General features: G+C 38.8%; 2 protein-coding genes across 4 annotated transcripts; both read right to left on the bottom strand.

Annotated features, from left to right (window-relative positions):
- Positions 1 to 438: 438 nt before the first annotated feature.
- trim107 (tripartite motif containing 107) lies at positions 439 to 4930 on the bottom strand. 3 transcript variants are annotated; one of them, XM_028002211.1, is made up of 4 exons: positions 4557 to 4930; positions 2845 to 2893; positions 2331 to 2672; positions 439 to 2246 (listed from the first exon to the last, which is right to left on the bottom strand). In XM_028002211.1, the coding sequence occupies exons 3-4, from the start codon at positions 2651 to 2653 to the stop codon at positions 1136 to 1138; spliced, it is 1434 nt and encodes a 477-aa protein (XP_027858012.1). In that variant the 5' UTR covers positions 2654 to 2672; positions 2845 to 2893; positions 4557 to 4930; the 3' UTR covers positions 439 to 1135. The 3 variants fall into 3 exon arrangements, with proteins under 3 accessions (XP_027858012.1, XP_027858011.1, XP_027858010.1); XM_028002210.1 differs by having other exon boundaries at positions 439 to 2672; positions 2792 to 2893; positions 4557 to 4927; XM_028002209.1 differs by having other exon boundaries at positions 439 to 2672; positions 4557 to 4927.
- Positions 4931 to 5384: 454 nt separating this feature from the next.
- LOC114135188 (phosphatidate phosphatase LPIN2) lies at positions 5385 to 18656 on the bottom strand. Its single transcript, XM_028002208.1, has 20 exons — positions 18566 to 18656; positions 13955 to 14155; positions 13780 to 13875; positions 13444 to 13682; positions 12943 to 13044; positions 12753 to 12861; positions 11951 to 12653; positions 11753 to 11846; positions 11130 to 11311; positions 10932 to 11025; positions 10759 to 10828; positions 10474 to 10566; positions 10237 to 10286; positions 9583 to 9682; positions 9338 to 9486; positions 8563 to 8649; positions 8217 to 8369; positions 7895 to 8009; positions 7558 to 7661; positions 5385 to 7446 (listed from the first exon to the last, which is right to left on the bottom strand). The coding sequence occupies exons 2-20, from the start codon at positions 14144 to 14146 to the stop codon at positions 7296 to 7298; spliced, it is 2883 nt and encodes a 960-aa protein (XP_027858009.1). The 5' UTR covers positions 14147 to 14155; positions 18566 to 18656; the 3' UTR covers positions 5385 to 7295.
- Between the last annotated feature and the right edge of the window lie 174 nt (positions 18657 to 18830).

Here is an 18830-nt window from a genome sequence, read left to right as displayed (position 1 = left end):
CTAATATATCAAAGTTTCATAAATACTATATTAAAGGAGCGCTGCATATTTTTTTTCAGACTCGTGCGCTAGTTACAGAAAATGAAGTAGACCCAATTTATGTACATTTCTATAGGTAGTCTCGCGAGATATTGAAATATTGAACTATTTACAGCTAAATTCAGTAAATTGCAATATTACTGGAAAGTTAATTAATTAACTAACTAAATTAAATGAATTAACTAAATTCACCAAGTGAAACACATTATATAGACAAGATATACTTTGAATTACAATTCAAAGAAAAGATACTTTAGAAGCCTACCTCTCAGTTTAAATTCAAAAACAAAAATACTTTGATATCAAAGGGAAATAAAATTTCCTAGGGTATAGTACTTAAAAAAACCTTTATACAGTGCTAATTCCATTAGAAAAGAAATTGAATGAATAACACCAAAGCAAATTTTGATTTATTTATTGCTAAAATACATTTAAAACACTGCACATAAGCCAAAACAACAAAAAACAAACTCCTCAATTATGTATGTAAACTGCAGAGATCTCACAATCTTGCACAGGAATCAAAATCTCAATCCCACATATTTATATCCCAGATGATTTTGCTTTATCCGTTTCTTTTTCCTACTGATTTCTTTTACAGATGACAATATGATTCTTCATCACTGTGGTGGCAGTATATCTGGGCCCGGAGAATGTGGCACGAAAGAATCTGATAATAACAGAGGTAGCTTAGCTATGATATGTGGCCCAAGTGTACCAGAGTGGCTTGGTCATCTTTGGCCACAAGTCAAAGCTGCAACTTTGGGTAAGACTGAGCAGTCAGAGCTCCAGTTAATTTACACAAAATGCTTTGGTACCATATTTATGCTATGTACATAAATATGGTGCCATTTCACCTTCATCTGACAAAAAACATTATCACCAATTTGCTGAAAAATTGTTTCCAATAAGATAAAAAAAAAAGTGTAAACACCATGTGCATATAAACAGGTTGTTGAAATTGATGAAAGATCAGTTGTGAAAGCAGCCCTAAGACTTTTCTATCAGTCTTAGAAAAGCTACTAAAAAAAAAAAAAAGCTTTGTTTTGTGGATAAATTTACCTAGCTCCTGTTTGCTGACTTTGAAAACTTCTATTTATGAGCAAATTGTGACTCTGCCTTTGGGGTGTCCTGACATCATCCTATAGGCGAAGTGCACGGCTTCACTCAGATTGGCCTTAAAGGTGTAGATATGCGTCTTCCCACTGGTGGGGCTGATGTTGTAGAAGCTCAACCTGTGTGTCTTGAAGCTCAGCTTGACCTCAAGCCTGCGTGACACTGTGGTTTTCTTTAGTGGCACGCTGTGACCTTGCTCAAAAGCGGTTAGCAAGTTATCAAACCACATCAGACACCAGGAGCTCTGGCTGCTTTCCAGGGCGGATGGCAGCCCACTGCGTGGCAGCTTCCCACTGTAGCACATGCCGATGATCCATGGAGAACCTTCCAGCTCCACCTCCCAGCAGTGTTCGCCTTCTGAGAAGCTTTGTGCACTGAGTACCTGGTAAAAGCTGGTGAACCTCTGCGGTGAGGACGTGTAGGACCGCTTCACGGTGCTGAATGTTACCGTTTTCAGATCCTCTGACAGAATGAGATTAGGGTGAACTGTTTCTGGGTCAAAGGTCAGCTCTGAAGGGTTGAAGGTGTTTCGAAGGGAGCGCTGAATCTCTCCAAGTTGTTCCCTCAGGACAGTGTTCATGTTTTCCAGTTTGGGACAGGCATATGCAAAGTTGACCTTTGTTTCAACAAAGTCTTCGTCCTCTCTCAGTGGTTTTTCTAGCACCTCTACAATGTTTGCATTTAGACTTTGAAGCTCATCACTAAATGCTTTTTCATCCTCTTCAGTCAGTAGGGATTCAGCTGTAAGCACAGTGTGCCTCAGCTGTTTCGCCAGCTCAGACGCTTGACCGACTCGAGCGCGGATGCTTTCTTCACTTGGGCCTAACTCCTTCTCGACCATCTGCATCACCTGGTCACTATAGCTCTGCAGGGAGTCCTTCATCTGCCCCAGCAGCGTCGATATTTTCTCTCTCAACTGAGAATTAGAAGTTGTCACCTGAAGCTCCCATTCCTTTTCTTTCATCAGAACACCTTCTGCGATCTCTAGTCTGATGTGTAACTCTGTGACTTGAGATGCCAGTTTAAACTTGGGCTCATCCATTTCCATTTTGCCTTTGCTGCTGATTTTTGCTTGCATCGGATTACAGAGAGTGCCTCTGAATCCAGAGCCAGTCTCACAACCTCTGTTTGTCTTGTTTTCTTCTCCATAGCATTGACTTTGTCCATCTGACTGATCCAAAGCAGAATTACACATACTCTTGGATGTTACATGGATGACAGCAGGAAGATCTGCAGGGGCAAAACCTTTCTCAGCAGTGTCTTTGTAGGTCTCTATGAATTTGGAAATTTTTACATTTTTCAAAAGAGCAGTGGTGCCCTGGTACTCAGCCTGACACTCTGGGCACCTGTGTTGGTCAAGGCCTTCTTCCATGTTCTTAAGGCAGAGAAAGCAATAAGTGTGACCACAGGGAAGGGAAATGGGCTCAGAGAACAGCTGCAGGCATATGGGACATGTGAGCTTATCTGCAGGAAAGCTTGCTCCATCAGACACAGACATGATGGTGGGGACAGGAAACCTTCAGAGAAATACAAAGTTTAAATCAAACACATGCCTGTATGTAAATGGAAATCTAAATTTCATGACAGAAGATTAAAAAAAAGTATTTACACATTCACTGACAAAACAGATAATTACCTATATAAGGAAGCAGAAGGAATATTGTGATATGAGTGAAATCTGCTACTCACGACCAAAGATGTACAAGTGATTGATTTGGTCGGCAAGGAGCTGGCACATCTAGAACAGAGATGGTATGACAAGTTCAGTGTTGTATTATAGGCATTTACCCAACAGTCAGTCAAAGTTTAATTAAAGGTCACCCGACATGGCAGACGCCCTACAGATTCAAAAGACAACATTAACAGCACTAGATTTAGTTTGATGGAATTCACTCAATGGTTATGCACAACTCCTTTTGATCTAAATGGATATATGCGTGAGGGGCATGAGGGGCATACAGATGTCACACAAGCTCGACGTCGGAACCAAGCTGTACTTGAGGACACATGAGGTAATTTCACTACATATTGTAAGAGTGATACATCTTCTAAACAAATGTATCTCCAAAGTTTCAGTCCCAAAAAACTGTTGAGATGTCCAAAATCACAGGTGTTGTATAATTTCTTTCAGCTGAATAAGGAGAAAACCTTGACATTTTTATTATGTTCTGAATTAGTTGGTTTCCCAAGTTCAAAAAAATCTTACGTCTTTTGGCATACATAACGACTTATGTTATGTATTCCTCTAGTGATTAGCATTTTGGAGCTTGTTGAAAATGTGAAGTTTTTGACTATATTTTACATGCCATTCCTTTACGGCTCTCTCTGGCAGCTTGTTCCAGACAGAAAACAGTTCAAAGTTCTGGACTAGTGACACACGACTATGTTTCTGCCCTTCTTCAACCAGAATCCACTAGAATTCTGGGAAAGATCAGTCCTGCCTGATCAGGGCTTGTTATCCCTAAATCAATATGAAACAGAGCCTTTGCAGCTGTCGTCTCTACACTTAGGCCTTTTATTTACATTTTATGGTCTCTTGGATTTGTTCAAGAAGCAACCATTTAGACTAACATTATGAGAAAGCATTACATCTTAATTGATTTTACATGATTGCAGATTAAATTTTACTACTTTTAGTTGACAAATTTAGCTTTTTGCCTTCAATGCCATTTCTGTATTTTGGACACATGATCATGTTTATGTTAAAAGGCATCCTATCAACACAGTTTATTTACTTTGTGTCTGGCGACCTTTACTCCCTCTGACTAACTCGATTAATTGTGAAATATTGCTCGACTCGATGTTGCTTATGCTCTCTAGTGCTATTCTAGATGCGTGAGCTCTTTAGAGCTGTTTTACACTCTCTAGCTAAGTCTTCTGTATTTATTTATTTATAGGCAAACTTTAATATAACTTCTTTTAAAAATGGGAAACTGTCTCCTGGATGTTTTTTTTAAGTGCGTCTATTGCCAAATTAACTCAAATTTAAAGATGAGACTTTTATGTTTTCTAAAGTAAACACCGTCTTGCACACAAGTCATGGTGACTGATAAAACATGACTAAGCACAAAAGCAATACCCCCAGTAAAGTTGCTCGAATTAAAAGGACAGTGTGTGTAGGCTGTATTAAATGTGACTTACTATGGAGGGAAATTGCAGCAGTAACCAAATGTGTCTTTACATATTTCAAATTGACACGTTGTTTATTTTACAGGGCGGGTTTCGCTTAAGTTTCGATTTCCGGGGAACAGGAATAAGTTTCTTCGACGTGTTGAACCAGTTCAGCTGCAAAGAACTGTTCAGCTTTAGCAAGTAGCGGTATTATGGCTACCGGCGCTTAATCAACAGCTAGATATAATCTTGAAGAGAAATAATTATACAAAACAGGGGTTTAAACGTACCTGCTGGCACTTTTCTCTTTGACCCCGCTTCTTCCTCGTCAAGTTAAAAACAAGCGAGACCCACTGACGCGTTTATGACTGCGCCAGTCATAAACACCTTCATCGTCTCCGGATCCGTCAGGTGCAACATGTTGCAACACGACATGCGGCTGAAATGACTTCATTTTATATTAGCGCAATCTTATTTATTTGGCTTACCTTTCCCCCCCTTCCGTGTATGCTATTGTCAACTACTTGTATTTTTTAAGAATGCATTGAAGTGCAAACAGAGTGAAGAACTGCATCACTGTTTGCCCAAACTCAAAATGAAGGGTTTTTTTTCGCCCTTCATTTTGGGTCATTTTTAAATTGTTTGTACAAGTTGCACAAAAGATGTCCTTCATTTGTATCTTAGTGATGTTTATATCTGATACAGAAATACACGAACGTCTGAAATAAACTAAATCTGAGACAGTGTAACAGATGTATCATTTATTAGCTACAACTGGGGTGATACTCAATTTAAATTTCTGCTTGAATTTTTCTTTTAATTTAGTTATTTACATATACATCTTAGAAAGATGGCTACCTGGGACCTCTGTTTCCTTTGTTTGACTAGACAACTCAAAACAATGCATCCCAAAACTGTATTTCACTGTGAAGAGCTGTCTTCACTTTAAAAATTGCCATAAACTTGCTTTTCACAAATCCTACCATCATGGTGGTTTTGGATCTTTGTTGCTATGAAGTGTGATCAGACAAAATGTGAATTGCAAAATTAACAAAAGGAAGTAGGAAATATTAAAATAAATCTTTTGTCAAGTGTGGTTACCCACAAGAAAGACACTGTTGCTGTCAATGTTTTATTACATAAAAAACGTTTTTGAGTATAAAGTGCCGTGAAACAACATGTGTGGTGAATTGGCGCTGTCTAAATAAACAGATTTGAATTCAATTTGCATAAACAGACCTTTCCAGGCAAGGATACTGCTGCTTGTATTGAAATCAACCAATTCTGAACTCATCAGAAACTTCTGGGAGAAAGCTTCAGGGAACCCGAAAAAAAGAAACAAGTGCCTGAGAAATCTTCTAAAGAGCGTTCAACTAACATATCAGTTTACCACCAGTGCAGAGCTTAATCCTTAGACACACCAATGTGTTTTAAAGCAGAGTAGCAACGTGCCACAATTCAAAAATAAAAATCAAGGAGCTCATGGATGAGAACTTTAAATATCAAATATCTAAAATTACCCAGATCTTATTCATATTGACCGTTTGCATACATTTAGATGTGCTTCTCAACAAGATATTGAAACTAATGAAAGTGGTTTATTTTTGGATCAAAACTTTAAATATTTAGGTTCATTAAAAAAAGACCTAGATCCTATTCCTATTAACCCTTCGCATATATTCAGATGTGTTTGCCAACAAGTCATTCAAACTACTTAAAGTGGTTCGTTTTTAACTTTTATGTCCCATAGAAACAGCTGATACAAAGATCTAACACCAGAAAAGATGAAACATTTCTGAAACAAAATACATCTGTTCATCTTAAAACCTTTGACCACTATGGTATTTGCAATAAATGCATTAAAAAACACAAGGACACTCAGTAACAGGCTCCGCCAAATACAGCAAGAAAACCTCTCCACTTCAATAAAACAAAGTCTTGATTGAAAACATTTGTATATTATGATCAGCAACAAAAAAACATGTTTATAAGCGGTTTTATTGCAAATAAAATGTATTTACTCTAAAAACACAAGTACACAACTACAATGTGCACAACATAGATTGTTTAAAATTCTTTCACATTTTTTGTACATTTGATTTACAGAAAAACTACTCAATTTCAGATCAGCTGGACAAGAAAATATGCAAAATAATAAATATGCATGACATTACCGTTAAGAGTTCACAGCCAAAACTCACATCTGCAGTGGAACTCACTGTTGGTCTTAAATCTGATGCTCGTTTGTGTAGTGTACATTTTATGCCATTACAAACTTGGTATGAAACAATGAAAAAATTGTGACCGGCATAGCTTCACGATAATCAGATTAAATGGTCCTTCTGCATGACATAAAATTCTAATGGTGCGTGACCTTTAGTCTTGGACGAGTTCAAAATATAGCTTTTCGTCCAAAGGATTTTGTTTTCTCCAGTAAAGTGCAAATTCAAAGCTGTAACCGATAATCACAAACTGACTCATAAACTCAATGAGATCAAACAGATCTTATAATTAAGATTAATTTGATATGCATATTTAAGCAGTTTTTGGTTTCTTTGGAGAATGAGATATAAAACTCCATATGCTATACAGTCCAATGAATTCACACACACACACACAGATTGTGTGTGCATGTCAAGGTTAATGTAAACACACCTTCTCTAGGTTCAAGTAAGGCAAATTATCTTTGAGTCATTCTCACAATTTAAAAAACACACCAAGTAATGCCTAAAGATGAGTTCTTCTCTGTCAGTTTTAATACGATTCATCAGGTAATAGGTTAAATAAGATTTATACTTATGAAAACATGTAGTAACAGGAAACAAACCTTGAAAAACTAAAAATGCTTAAGATATTAATTATTCAGTCGCTTTGACTCGAATCATTTAATTGGGATCTATCTGAGTGTAGTATTAAAAATCAACAACTACTTCTTTATGTTCTTATCAAAGGTGGTTGTCCTGAGAAAATCAGAGAATTTATGTCTATTTTGCGTGCATGTTGGGCTTAGACACACATTGGAAGTTGGTCTATGTCAGTATGCTAATGTCCACTTCGGGCAGAGGCTCCTTCCAGTAAGAGAAGCTACTATATTCAGGACAGACTAAAATTGCAGCGTTATTGGTCTCAGCAGCGACCATGGGGAAGAAATGCTCAACCAGTCCAGTCAGGTGGTTATACCTGCAGAAAAAATACAATCAGGAGGTTAGAAATCTGACTAATCTGCATGAACGTATGACGGCAAGTTACAAAAAATTATTATTTCCATTTAATTGCTTAGTTTTTACTTACGAAGACTTGCTGCCTCTAGATAGTTCTTGGATAAGCTCTCCTTTTGGGTTGACTGTAAATATTTTACTCTCAGTCACTCCCACCTGCTTATAGGCAAAAACATCCTGCAAAAGCATTAGAGATAAGCTTTATTGCAGAAGTTAACATAACTTTAATCTTATTTCTTTACCAGAAAAAAGTTTTAACAAGTAAACCTAATTTTAGCTACCATTTTTCAAAATATGCAAGATTGTGTTCAACATCGTGATTAAATGTAAACCACTCAACCACAGTTCCTCTTGTCCTAAGAGGTATGGATATTATGCAAGATTTGGAGTCAGTCTTCAGTATTGCTTACATTCGTCCTGTTGCCGAAAGCCGCGTAGAAAGGTTGTTTGTGTGATCCGAACAAGTCCCTGATGTCACTAAGACAGGCGACCTTAAAAACCTCTGGCTTCTTCTCAATCACCTCCCTGCAAGAGTTGATGTCAACAGTCATCCATCGTAAAGACTTTCTTGAGTTAAGTAGATAATATATATGCAATATTTGGTGAAGTTTTTTGAAAAACTTGAAAATAATGACTTTGGCTATTATTTTAAGAGGGTGTCGATATACTGTTATAAATTCGGTCTCGAATAGGAATACAGACCAATCCTGCCAGGATTTGAGCTACTGTTACCTGTGTAGTGCTGAAAAGAGGCTGCTGGGAGCCAGCAGTACAGGGCCTTTAGGAAGAACAGTGCCTTGCTCGTTGACCCACCGCAAGTAGTCTTTGGTAATACCAGCCATGCCGATAGCCCTCGCTGAGCAGTACAGGAACTTGTATCCATTTCTGCAAAGAAATGAGCAACCAAAACTGCGATTCACAAAATTAATTATTACATTTGATCAAAAATACACAATGTGTCATGTATTTTCAATTGTTCAAATAGCAGGACGCACAACAAAAAGTCAAGATAATCGAACAGGTTGAGTTCCATTGATGCGCTCATGTGTCGTATACAAAGGAACAGCATTTCACATACTTGTGTATTTTGTGATAAAGTTTGGCAATTCCCTTGTGTGTCCAATCTTTTCCAAACTGAGGTAGGATATGACCAAGCGCATCAGACCTAGAAGAGAGAGAGTGGAGCTTATAACAGAAGAGAAAAACATTTTGTCATAAAAAAAAAAAAGAACAAAACAGACAAGGATTACGATAAGGTCGCAAATTCTAAAGGACATTTTCATTCATATTTGAGGTTAATATCAACACTTATGTCAATAGCTGTAGAAAGGCATGATGCATGTGCAAAAATGTGATGAGAATGACACAAAAGTTATAGTGTTTGTTTAATGGGATTAAGGATGTGGGATTCTGTGTTCTTTTGAGTGAAGATGGGTTGTTATTGTTACTTTGGTCATGATATTACCATCTTATTTCATTTTGTTTCCATATTTAAGGATCAACGGACTGGAGATGAAAATTCCACACCAGTGGACAAATATTTATTAACTAAAATAACAAAAAAAAAAAGTAGAGAGGTTGCCAGCAGCCGGAGCCACTTCAAGCATTCACTAAGTACAGCATTTCTGCAGAATATAAGGCATCTCAGATACATTGATGCTATAGAATTTTTACAATATGTTCAAATAAATCTTTGGTAGCCTGGCTTGTCTGGAGGTCACATTTCATTTGTTACAGAATCAGAGATCTAGGAAGGTGATGCTTACCTAGGGAAACTTATCTTTCTACAGAATAAAAACACAAAGCAATATTGATGAGGTTTATAGCAAGAAACCGTGTTTAACTTGGCCTACTTGGTGATTGTTCCATCAATGTCTGATATGATGACCCGATCGTTCCAGTTCCACAGGTAGATAGCAGCTTCACAGCGACAGGTGCCCTGATATTGTGTGGTAACACTGAATACCACTTTATTGGCTCCGTCACGCAGATTTAGACTCTCCTGGCAGAGAAGAGCAGACAGAAACACATCATAGCACAAAAAGATCTTATTTAAATATGTTTGATGTTTTCAGGCAAAGAGTCAGGGTTGTCCTACTATCTCCTTGGAAGTGAGACGTAGTGATTTGCGGTACATGTGGCTGAAGGACTGAGTCATGGACATGGCTTCTGAAAAAAGACTGGAAGCATTGTCAGCTCTGAGAAAACAACAAAGGAAAGTCACAGTTTGTGTTCATCTGCCCCTAAAAACATACAGAGACGAAAACGTCTTTTTCACAGCAGCAACTTACAGTGTGTACCTTGCAAATAAGTTAACATTTGCAACTGTACAGTGCCTTGGCATTCAAACGCATATAACATTTCCACCATTTTATTCAAACACAATTTTCATGTATTTGTCGTTATGTATATAATTTCGTTGCAAAAATATCCCACTATTACATTTTCCTTTTCAGATAAAATCCAAATAAAATACATAGTAATGTGAAAAAGTGAAAGAGATGTGGATGAAATTAGACGACGTCCCCACAACACTGAAGATTTATGCATGTGTGAACAACTAAAATAGCCAGTAAAGATTAACATAAACATGCAAGGAATCCTCGTTAGGGTTTCCCACCGCTACCAACGCCGTGCGGTAGTGAAACCGATGTGCAACAGCAGGACTATCTAGAACAGCACCAGCTGGAACACGGGACGCAAGGCTTCCTGGAGAAGGATTATTTAATCACTTGGTAATGAGGTGACTTACTGGGCTGAGGAGGAAACACTTGCCAGTTGCTCCTCCTTTAATTGTTTTTGCTGAAGAGAAAAGAGCAGTCAGCATTCATCACCATTATGTCTGATATGAAAAATATACTCCAACTAGAAAAGACACACCTTTTCACGATTAACTGTGTAGTCAGTGCAGGCTAATATATAACATTTCTTCCCATTATCCATCACACAAGCATATACAGTATATATACATGAAGACCTGAGCAACTACCTTGTTGTTGTCCATTTCTCTGCGTCTCCATGAGAACCACCAGCGACCAGGCTTTTTGGACATCTTGTCCTTCACCAGCTGCTCTACTGTACTCTTATGTATGAGACATGGAAAGAAAATTATTCCTTCTTTCTGCCACCATTTTTATTGTGCAGGTTTTTATAAAATTTTAAGATATTCTATAACTTCGCTTAAAATTAAAAAGCACAACTAAGGTGTATTTAATGTTTGAATTTATAATAAATTTTTAAAATTTTGGTGGTCAGGTTTCAAAAAATAAAATACCGTTGGTAGGTGTTTTTGGAATGCTGTCATGGACAGGATCATTGGAGCAGCCACTCCCCAGTTGTAATAGCTGCAAAAAGTGTAAAAGAGCTGATAAGCAACAACGGAAATAAGGACTTTAGTCTGGAAACTGATACACTTTTAAAAACCGTGTAATTATTTATTTCACTCACTTAGAATTTATGCAGATGACTAGACTTGGATCCTGAATGATTCCTGGATTGTTGATAAAATCCTGATATGTCACAAGGTGCTCTGTGAACTTTTCTGAAGCAAAATGAAAAACAAACACACAAAAAAAAAATAAAATGGAGTCATTCTCCACTGTATGAGCAGAGCTAACAACCCGACACTGGATCAGTCACTCCTACCTTTGGTAATCTGGCTGGTGTCTCCTACTTTCCCACAAAGGGACATACTGACGTCCATGACGTACGATGTAGAATCAGACAGATACTCTGTTCCACTGTCCACTGCTCCAATGTCCACAGACTGAGGCGACTGGCTACCTGAGCCCTGTTCAGCATACTGAGTTAACGCTCCCTCTGCCTCCCTGTGGTCAGGCAACAGTGAGTAATTTAGATTCAGCATTTGCTATTAATGCAAGTTACTGTATCAGAATTACTAGCTTGTTACATAGTTCTAAGACTGATGAGTTAAAATAAGCTTTAAGATACTCCATATCTTTGCTGTGTTATGCATTCAGCTAATGGCAAATTAGAAACATATCTTGTCATAGCTTTATTGCATACAAATTTGCAAAAAAGGTCTGAAATAAGTTTTTGCCAAAAGTGATTTTTTTTGCCTAAATTATCCTCAGAAAGAGGTACGGTAGTAATTTATTTATTTTTTGGCAAAATTACTTTAGGTAAAAATGACTTAGGCCATTATTTTAGGAAGGTGACAAAATATCATTTTTTCTGTACAGAAAATATGTAGCAATTCAAGGTTGGAACTTGAAAAAATGTGTCTAGTGTGTCAGAAAACATCTTACACTTTGGGGAAATAAAGCTCCGCCACCTCTGGGTCCAGAGCGGTCAGGTCATCCAGGTAAATATCCGATGAGCCTCCATGATGATTCTGTTTACCTACGACACAGTCACACAGCACCGTGAGGAACAAATCCACCTCATGCATAAACAGGCTTGTGACTTTAACCTAAAGAATTAACTTAATCGCTCAAATGCTTCACTTTTTTTCTCGTCCTGTTGTTCCAGCTTGGAGGATGCTTCGGAGGATTTTGCCACGTCGTTCCCAGTGTCCGTGTCGGCAGCTTGTGATGCAGTAGCTGAGCTTTCAGGTGATTCATCAGTTGCTCTGAGTGTGGTATTGTCATCTTCTCCACCAGCGCTGGGCACTAATCCTCTGTCAGGAGCAGAATATGTAGAATCTGATTCTCTCTGCTCAGATGAGACACTCTCTTGTCCTCGACTATCCTGGCTTGATTCTTGGAGTGTGCATTCTGCCATCTTTTTTGTCAGCTCTTCTGTTTTGTTCAAAGTTCCATTTTCAGAAACTCTTTCAGCTACAGAACTAACTTTCTCAGCACTTTCTTGGCTTTTGTCGAGACAAATGCCAATACTCTCAGAGGAAGAGTCTTTTTTCTCCTTCTCTTCCACCGTACATTCAGAATCTACGTCAACGGAAGAAACACATGACATGAAATGGTCGCTGCGGTAGGAAAGTGCGTCGTGAACGTTGTTCTTCGTAGATAAAGAGCTGGCTTGCTGAGAGCTGCTGTCTAAACAAAATGAGCCCGCCTTCGGCTGTGGCTTCACGCAGCTGATCACGGAAGGTGTGACCTCGTAGTCAAGGTCAAAGGAATCCTGTCTCTCAATGGGGAAGAAGTGAGTTGAGGCCTTCAGCTCTCCTGGTGTATTCTCTGGGTCAAAGGGCTGCGAAAAACAGGACAACCGCATGTCAGCAGGTTGAACTCCAACCGCAGCACAGGTCTGGCGTAAATGTGCAGCTCTGTCTGTGTTGGTGTGTTTCACCGTGGGAAATCCTCCCCAGTTCCACTGCATTTGGGGCTCAGACAAATCCTGGGCTTCATCCAGAACCTCAGAGTCGATTTTAGGAGAATCCGGCCGACTCAAGAAAACACTGGCAAACACACAGGAGATTCTCAAAACTGAAGAACGAACAAGAATGTTTGTTGAACAGAACGCAAGAAGCTTTTCTCACCTCTCTGAGAGCTCTTCGTCTGAATGTGGATGAGTGTCTCTGTTCTGTGTGGCCTCCAGTTCCTCGTTTGGCTCCTCAGACAGTGAGTAGTACACTGATTTACTGACAAGTAAAATGGAAAACGTTAAAGATTTAACAACTTTGTTCACCTCAATCTGGGATTAAAGTCAATGTTAAATTCTGGTTCCCATACACTGAACTCCAATTTTCTTTAACTGAAACATCAGCTATAGCATGGCTACAACTTTCCACCAATAAATAAAGAATTATTCAAAACTTCATAATGAGCTGTTTGAGCAGGGTTGTCCAAAGAAAGCTTCTTGTCTTTAAGGCAAACATGCAAGCCCCTTCTTAAGTTTTGTCTCTACAATAAATTACATTTTTTCCAACTTAAATTCGATTACTTTGTTTATTTAAAATAACGTAGTTTTAATTTGAGCAGCACTGTGAAGAGTTTCACTCAGTCCAATTCAACAACATCTGTACGTTTCACTGTCTGACCTGGTCAGCAGTGGTTGAGATGAAAGACTCTCCCACTGAGCAGCGTCAGAGTCTCTCATGCTCTCCTCATCTTTGTCTCTTTCTTCTGACGAGGAGTTGGCTTCGTCCCTCTGCTGATTATCATAACGCACGTGCTTCCGCCACCGCTTCTTCTTGCGGGCTCCGGACCCCTCGGAGATCACATCCGTCTCCTCAGGGACCTCAAGAGGAATTGGGGAGGTGCACAGAAAGGCTGGGACCTAACAAGAAGAGAAGTAGAAAAAAAAAAAAACATCTTTATTTGACATCATGAAAGTGTGATTTAGCTAAAGCAGTCTCTGACGTCGTTCAGCTTACGTCCATGTTTTCTTCTTCCTCCACAAAGAAAGCCTCGCCATTATCTCCAAGCTTCATATGCAGGTCGACCGATTCTCCGTTTATCTCAATGTCGACCTAAAATTGACAACATACGGTTCAACGAGAGATGACAGAGTATTTAAGCAGAGAATAAGGTATAAAAAAATTTACTCACAATTTTCTCTTTGGAGCGCAACACGCCGAGCTTCCCGAAGCGGATGTGAAACGGCGAGCATTGGTAAGACCCATCAGGCTGCCGCACCACGATGACATCGATCCCTCCGGTCAGGGTGGCCGGGTTCAGGCCGCGGTACAGCTCCTTCACTGTGACAAACACGGTCTCTGCTAGCTGGCCCACAATGTTCATGGTTTGTGACTACACACAAAAAAAAGATAGAAAAAAAAACAAGAAGCGGGAGCTTTTAGGCAGAGCGAGTGCAATGACAAAGCAAGAAACTGTTTTTGCTCTACTCTTTGGTAAATGCTGCAGTCTGTACCTGGTTAGCTGTATTTCTGTTTGCTTAATCACACAAGTAGAAAAAAAAATACCAGCAAGAAAGTTCCTACCTGCAGAGTTCATTCAAAACAGCACAATGTCCTGCAAGCTGGTTTTTCTATTGTTTTGTGTAAGCCTTATTGACCTTTGCATCAGGTCTTTGACTATGATTAATGGGCTGAAGGTCAGCAAACACGTGTTAAGATTGGATCTTAACACGTGTTAAGATGCGATCCTGTGAAAACATGCAATTGTTTGTCTTTGCAAGACAATAGAATCTGCTGACGTAATTTTCTTGGTCCATCAACTTGATTATGTAAAAGGGTTCACTAGGCGGGGTTCTAGTGTACACAAACATATGGGTCAGTTTTAAAGATGTGAAAACAACATGTTGGTGAAATTCAAAAATAATTGTCATTACATTGGCTTTTCTCACCAAACACGGCAAACGAATCCAACTGTTACCAGCTTCAAAAAGACAAAGCAGAACTTGACTTTTGACCGCTTTCAAGCTCACCTTGAAGGTGGACAGTCCACTTTCAGGTGACAGTCCATTGCTAGACTGTCAATTTAGCTTTCAAGCTATTTAAAGCCAAGCATGAAGTTAGGCTTCCTAGATGCAATCATTTCAGGGGGGTGTCTAAACTCTTGATCATGAAACATAATCCCTGAGTGGAGCAAAGTTGGTTTATTGATCCTTTTGAGCTTCCTACCCCTCTCTAACAGAAAATCCTAGCAGCCTTTTGGAAATCACACAGTTAAAATAAGGATCTACACATGAAGATTATTGATTGAGTAATTCTTGACAAGCTAATAGCTAATACAAAATACTAATCATCATAATCATTTCCTATGCCTTTTTAAATAAAGCAACCTTGTCTTAAAGTCACTGTTTTTACTTCTTGTAGGCTTTAAAGAGAAATCTGTAATAACTGAAACAGTACTTACAAAAACATGAGATCAGAGATTATTTCCACTAATCTGGAGCAGATCCTGAGTCTAAATCTTACCCAGAGAGAAGGATGCAATTGTTCCCTCCCAGTCCAGCCAGGTTGCCCTGACCGCCTCTCCGCCATCAGCTTTTCCCCCACTTTATGAACTCACAAACTGTCTCAGGAAATTTTGCCACCATGTTCATCTGAGGATCCTCAGAACGTTTTTTCTCATTCTGCTCCACTGCCTCGCAAAGGTGATGAGCGTGTCTCTGTGAATGTCGGCCTACATATTGGTAGGTCGGACAACTTAAAGACGAAGTTCTAAAAGTCCGCAGAGCTGAGCTACACCGGATCATAAGAGATGACGCTCTACGCTTCTCTGTTCTGTGGTAAAAACACACATATACAGTGATCTATGAGAGAGTCCTAGTATATTTATACACACACTCTGATGCTTCCTCTATCTCACATAGCACACACACACACACGCACACCCCCACGCCCATACACACGCACGCACACACACATAGTCGCCTCACATGACAGCTAGACCAGCAGTTTCTGAAAGCCTCTGATGAGCTTTTCAAACACGCTCACACGTAGACCACACACATTCTGGTCGCAACCACAGCTCTCTGGGCCGTCAAAGGCCAGGGGGACTCTCCAGCAGATCTGCTGTCTCACAGAAAGGGTTTCACATTAGGATGGATATCTCTGCCCAAGCTGCCTAGAGACGTCGACAGAAAGGTAGGCCTCTGAGGAAAACAACAGCAGATGAGGAGATGAGGCTGTAACACACAACCGCAACTCTGGCCGATCACGTGGCTGTGCAATAGAAACACAACTACATGTTTGGCTCACCACCTCATTCATCATAAATAACTTAAAGTGATAGCTGATTGTTATAACTAGGTCGGTTGTGGTGTACTGTGAAAACAATAAAAGAAACCCCCCTGCAGCGTGAACAACAGTCACAGTTATGAATCCAATATTGCTTTCGTATGATTCTGTCAGGAATTTTCCAGAAGGCTCGTTCACTTGAGCTTTTTATTCACTTCTCAGAGGAAATTAGCTGCGACAGACTGGCGACCTGTCCAGGGTGTACCCCGCCTCTCGCCCGGAACGTAGCTGGAGATGGGCACCAGCAACCCCCCCGACCCCATTAGGGACAAGGGTGAACAGAAAATGGATGGATGGATGGCTGGATGGAGGAAATTAGATGGATACTGTATATTGTAAAGCTTCAGCTATCAATCACTGTTTTACACTTCTTTTTTTCCAATTTACAGAGCTTTGCAAACATTTTCCTTTTTTTTTCTTTCTTTTTTTTAGCATTTAGTCAAATTACAACCAAAATCTTCATTCTATTTTACTGGGATTTTATGTAACAAACAGCATCATGACCAAGGAGCGCCTTGGTTGAAACATTGTTGAAATGTTTCTAGGGTACGAGTCATTTATTGTTCATACATGTTCACTTTAGGAGCAGGGTCTCAACATTGTCTTGTGTTTTTACAAATGAACTACTTGGTTTAGTTTTAAAAACAAAAACAAAAACATAATCGCTGTCGATTTGAATAAGACAGTCATTGTTTCAACATAAAGTATAAACATTTTTGGGGATTATTGCATGATGCAATACATTATGGAGCATTAAAACAACACAGATTTTGTGACAATTTTCTGAAAAAAAAAACGTTCTCCCTAAAGCGTGGCAAAAGCAACACAGATGTTGCTTGGGGTGCCTTTTGCATTCCCCAAGAAACATTTATAACAATAAACAGTTAAAATACGAGCCCTTCTAAAGCATTAATCTCTCTAGTTTAAACACAAAATTCTCCAGACAAATACAAATTGGTGAATATTTTGAGAACTCCCAAAACAAACTAAACAGACAGTTGTGAACTAAGGACAAGCACTGGTGGCTACTCACTGTACTTACTTCTGAAATTAGAGCGCAGACCTGGAAATATCCTCAAATCTGTGGATGTTAGAAAACCATCGGGATATATAAATTGCTGTCCTCAGAGACAAGCTAACCACTCACTACCACCGACAATTTTCCTATTTGCATTTACTGTCCAATTCCTGATTTTCCAGTACTGTGAGTGTGTGAACGTTTTAATGACATACAAAACTTCTGTAGTGAAAATATCAATTACCACAGCTACTACTGCTACATTTTTTTGCCTAATAGTTGCGAGGTTGGAAAAAATGCCCATGGTTCCAACAGCAAACGACAAATATCAGGACAGATTTCTAAATGTTGGAAAAACGTGTACAAAAACTTTTATTCCCATATTAAACTGTAATACCCGATCACCTAAAAAGACACCATGAACATTTCCTTTCATTGATTATTGAACTGTGAACTAGTGCACTTAAGGTCAGATGCTTTACAATCCAGTTATTACTTTAGACTTAAGGATTGTGGGTGCCATGTTAGAGGTAGTAATAAAAATATATGTTTCTTTTCTTATTACACCATGAATATCTAATATCCACAATAGCCTAATGTTTTAAGATAAGATTTACTATCCTCACACAACCTGAAGTTAAAAACTCGAGTTTCCCACTGATTGGATTATCCCACTTCCTTTTTGTCTACTCCCTCCCCGGAAAAACTATTATCTATTAAATCAATGACTCAATCTTATACAATTCATTTCGAATTCAAAAATACTTTAGTGAATTAAATTGTAAAAATGTAAATGTAATCAAATTGTAAATAATTTAATCAATAATTTAATTTAGAGGCTACTACTATTTCAATTAATAACAAATATAATTTTCAAAAAATATAGCTAAAAATTTTTAATAAAAATAATAAAATAAAACAGAGACGCTTTCCCATTAGACGACAAAATGGGTAACTTTATAGGTCACCACATACTTAATCTGAAGCCGAACGTCTAACGAAAGGGACTTTGGATGAAGTTCATGGGAGCCTTAAGATAAGGATGCAACAGAAAACTTAGCTTCCCTGACTGTTACATGTCTTACTCAGGCACTGAGTAACTTAACTACTTCACTCCACTTTATTCGAAACCTACAGAAAAATAAAAACAATACGTTCTCTTCGAGGAAGCGCTCCGCTTTCTCCCTGAACTTTCTTCAGTTCACTTGGATAAAAACGGAATTCCGAAAGAGATGAATCACCTCCATTTACTGCTTCTATGAAAAACTTGGGAGAGCGCGGTAGACGGGACAACAGCGAAACTTTACAAACCGACAAAAACTCTTACAGTTCACTCGACTGTAGCACTCCACGTGTTTTACATCTGCCACACTTTTCAACACAACACTTTTTTTTTTTTTTTATCGGCGTTAAAAGACGAGAGAAAAGACAACTCACCTTTCGGGCTTCTCCTCACTCTGACAAAACGACCATCTTCCAACTGTACAGCGCATGCGCGTTCTCAAGTCAACCCCTTCAGTAAGCCAATCAGAAACTCGAGTGTTAAAACTGTTCCGGCTTTAAATGTAAATAGTAAACAATACATGAAACAAGGTCTAACACACACCAAGAAACCTCTTCAGCTATTTCAAGAGACAAATAATACAAATAATCTTAATTTGTTGCATTTCCTTAATCTTTCCAAATATTCCATCTGCCTTTA

The sequence above is a fragment of the Xiphophorus couchianus genome, chromosome 20, assembly GCF_001444195.1.
Source record: "Xiphophorus couchianus chromosome 20, X_couchianus-1.0, whole genome shotgun sequence".
Taxonomy (NCBI): domain Eukaryota; kingdom Metazoa; phylum Chordata; class Actinopteri; order Cyprinodontiformes; family Poeciliidae; genus Xiphophorus; species Xiphophorus couchianus.
The sequence above is the reverse complement of the archived record's forward strand: the minus strand, read 5'-3'. Positions and strand labels throughout refer to the sequence as shown.

Bases quoted from the DNA above. Each gene is read 5' to 3' on its own strand.
- trim107 (XM_028002210.1), bottom strand. From the start codon at position 2,653: ATGTCTGTGTCTGATGGAGCAAGCTTTCCTGCAGATAAGCTCACATGT.
- LOC114135188 (XM_028002208.1), bottom strand. From the start codon at position 14,146: ATGAACATTGTGGGCCAGCTAGCAGAGACCGTGTTTGTCACAGTGAAG. The intron at 13,876-13,954 runs GTGAGTAAATTT...TGTCAATTTTAG, and splicing joins TGCGCTCCAAAGAGAAAATT to GTCGACATTGAGATAAACGG. The intron at 9,683-10,236 runs GTAAGTCACCTC...TTGTTTTCTCAG, and splicing joins AGTGTTTCCTCCTCAGCCCA to AGCTGACAATGCTTCCAGTC.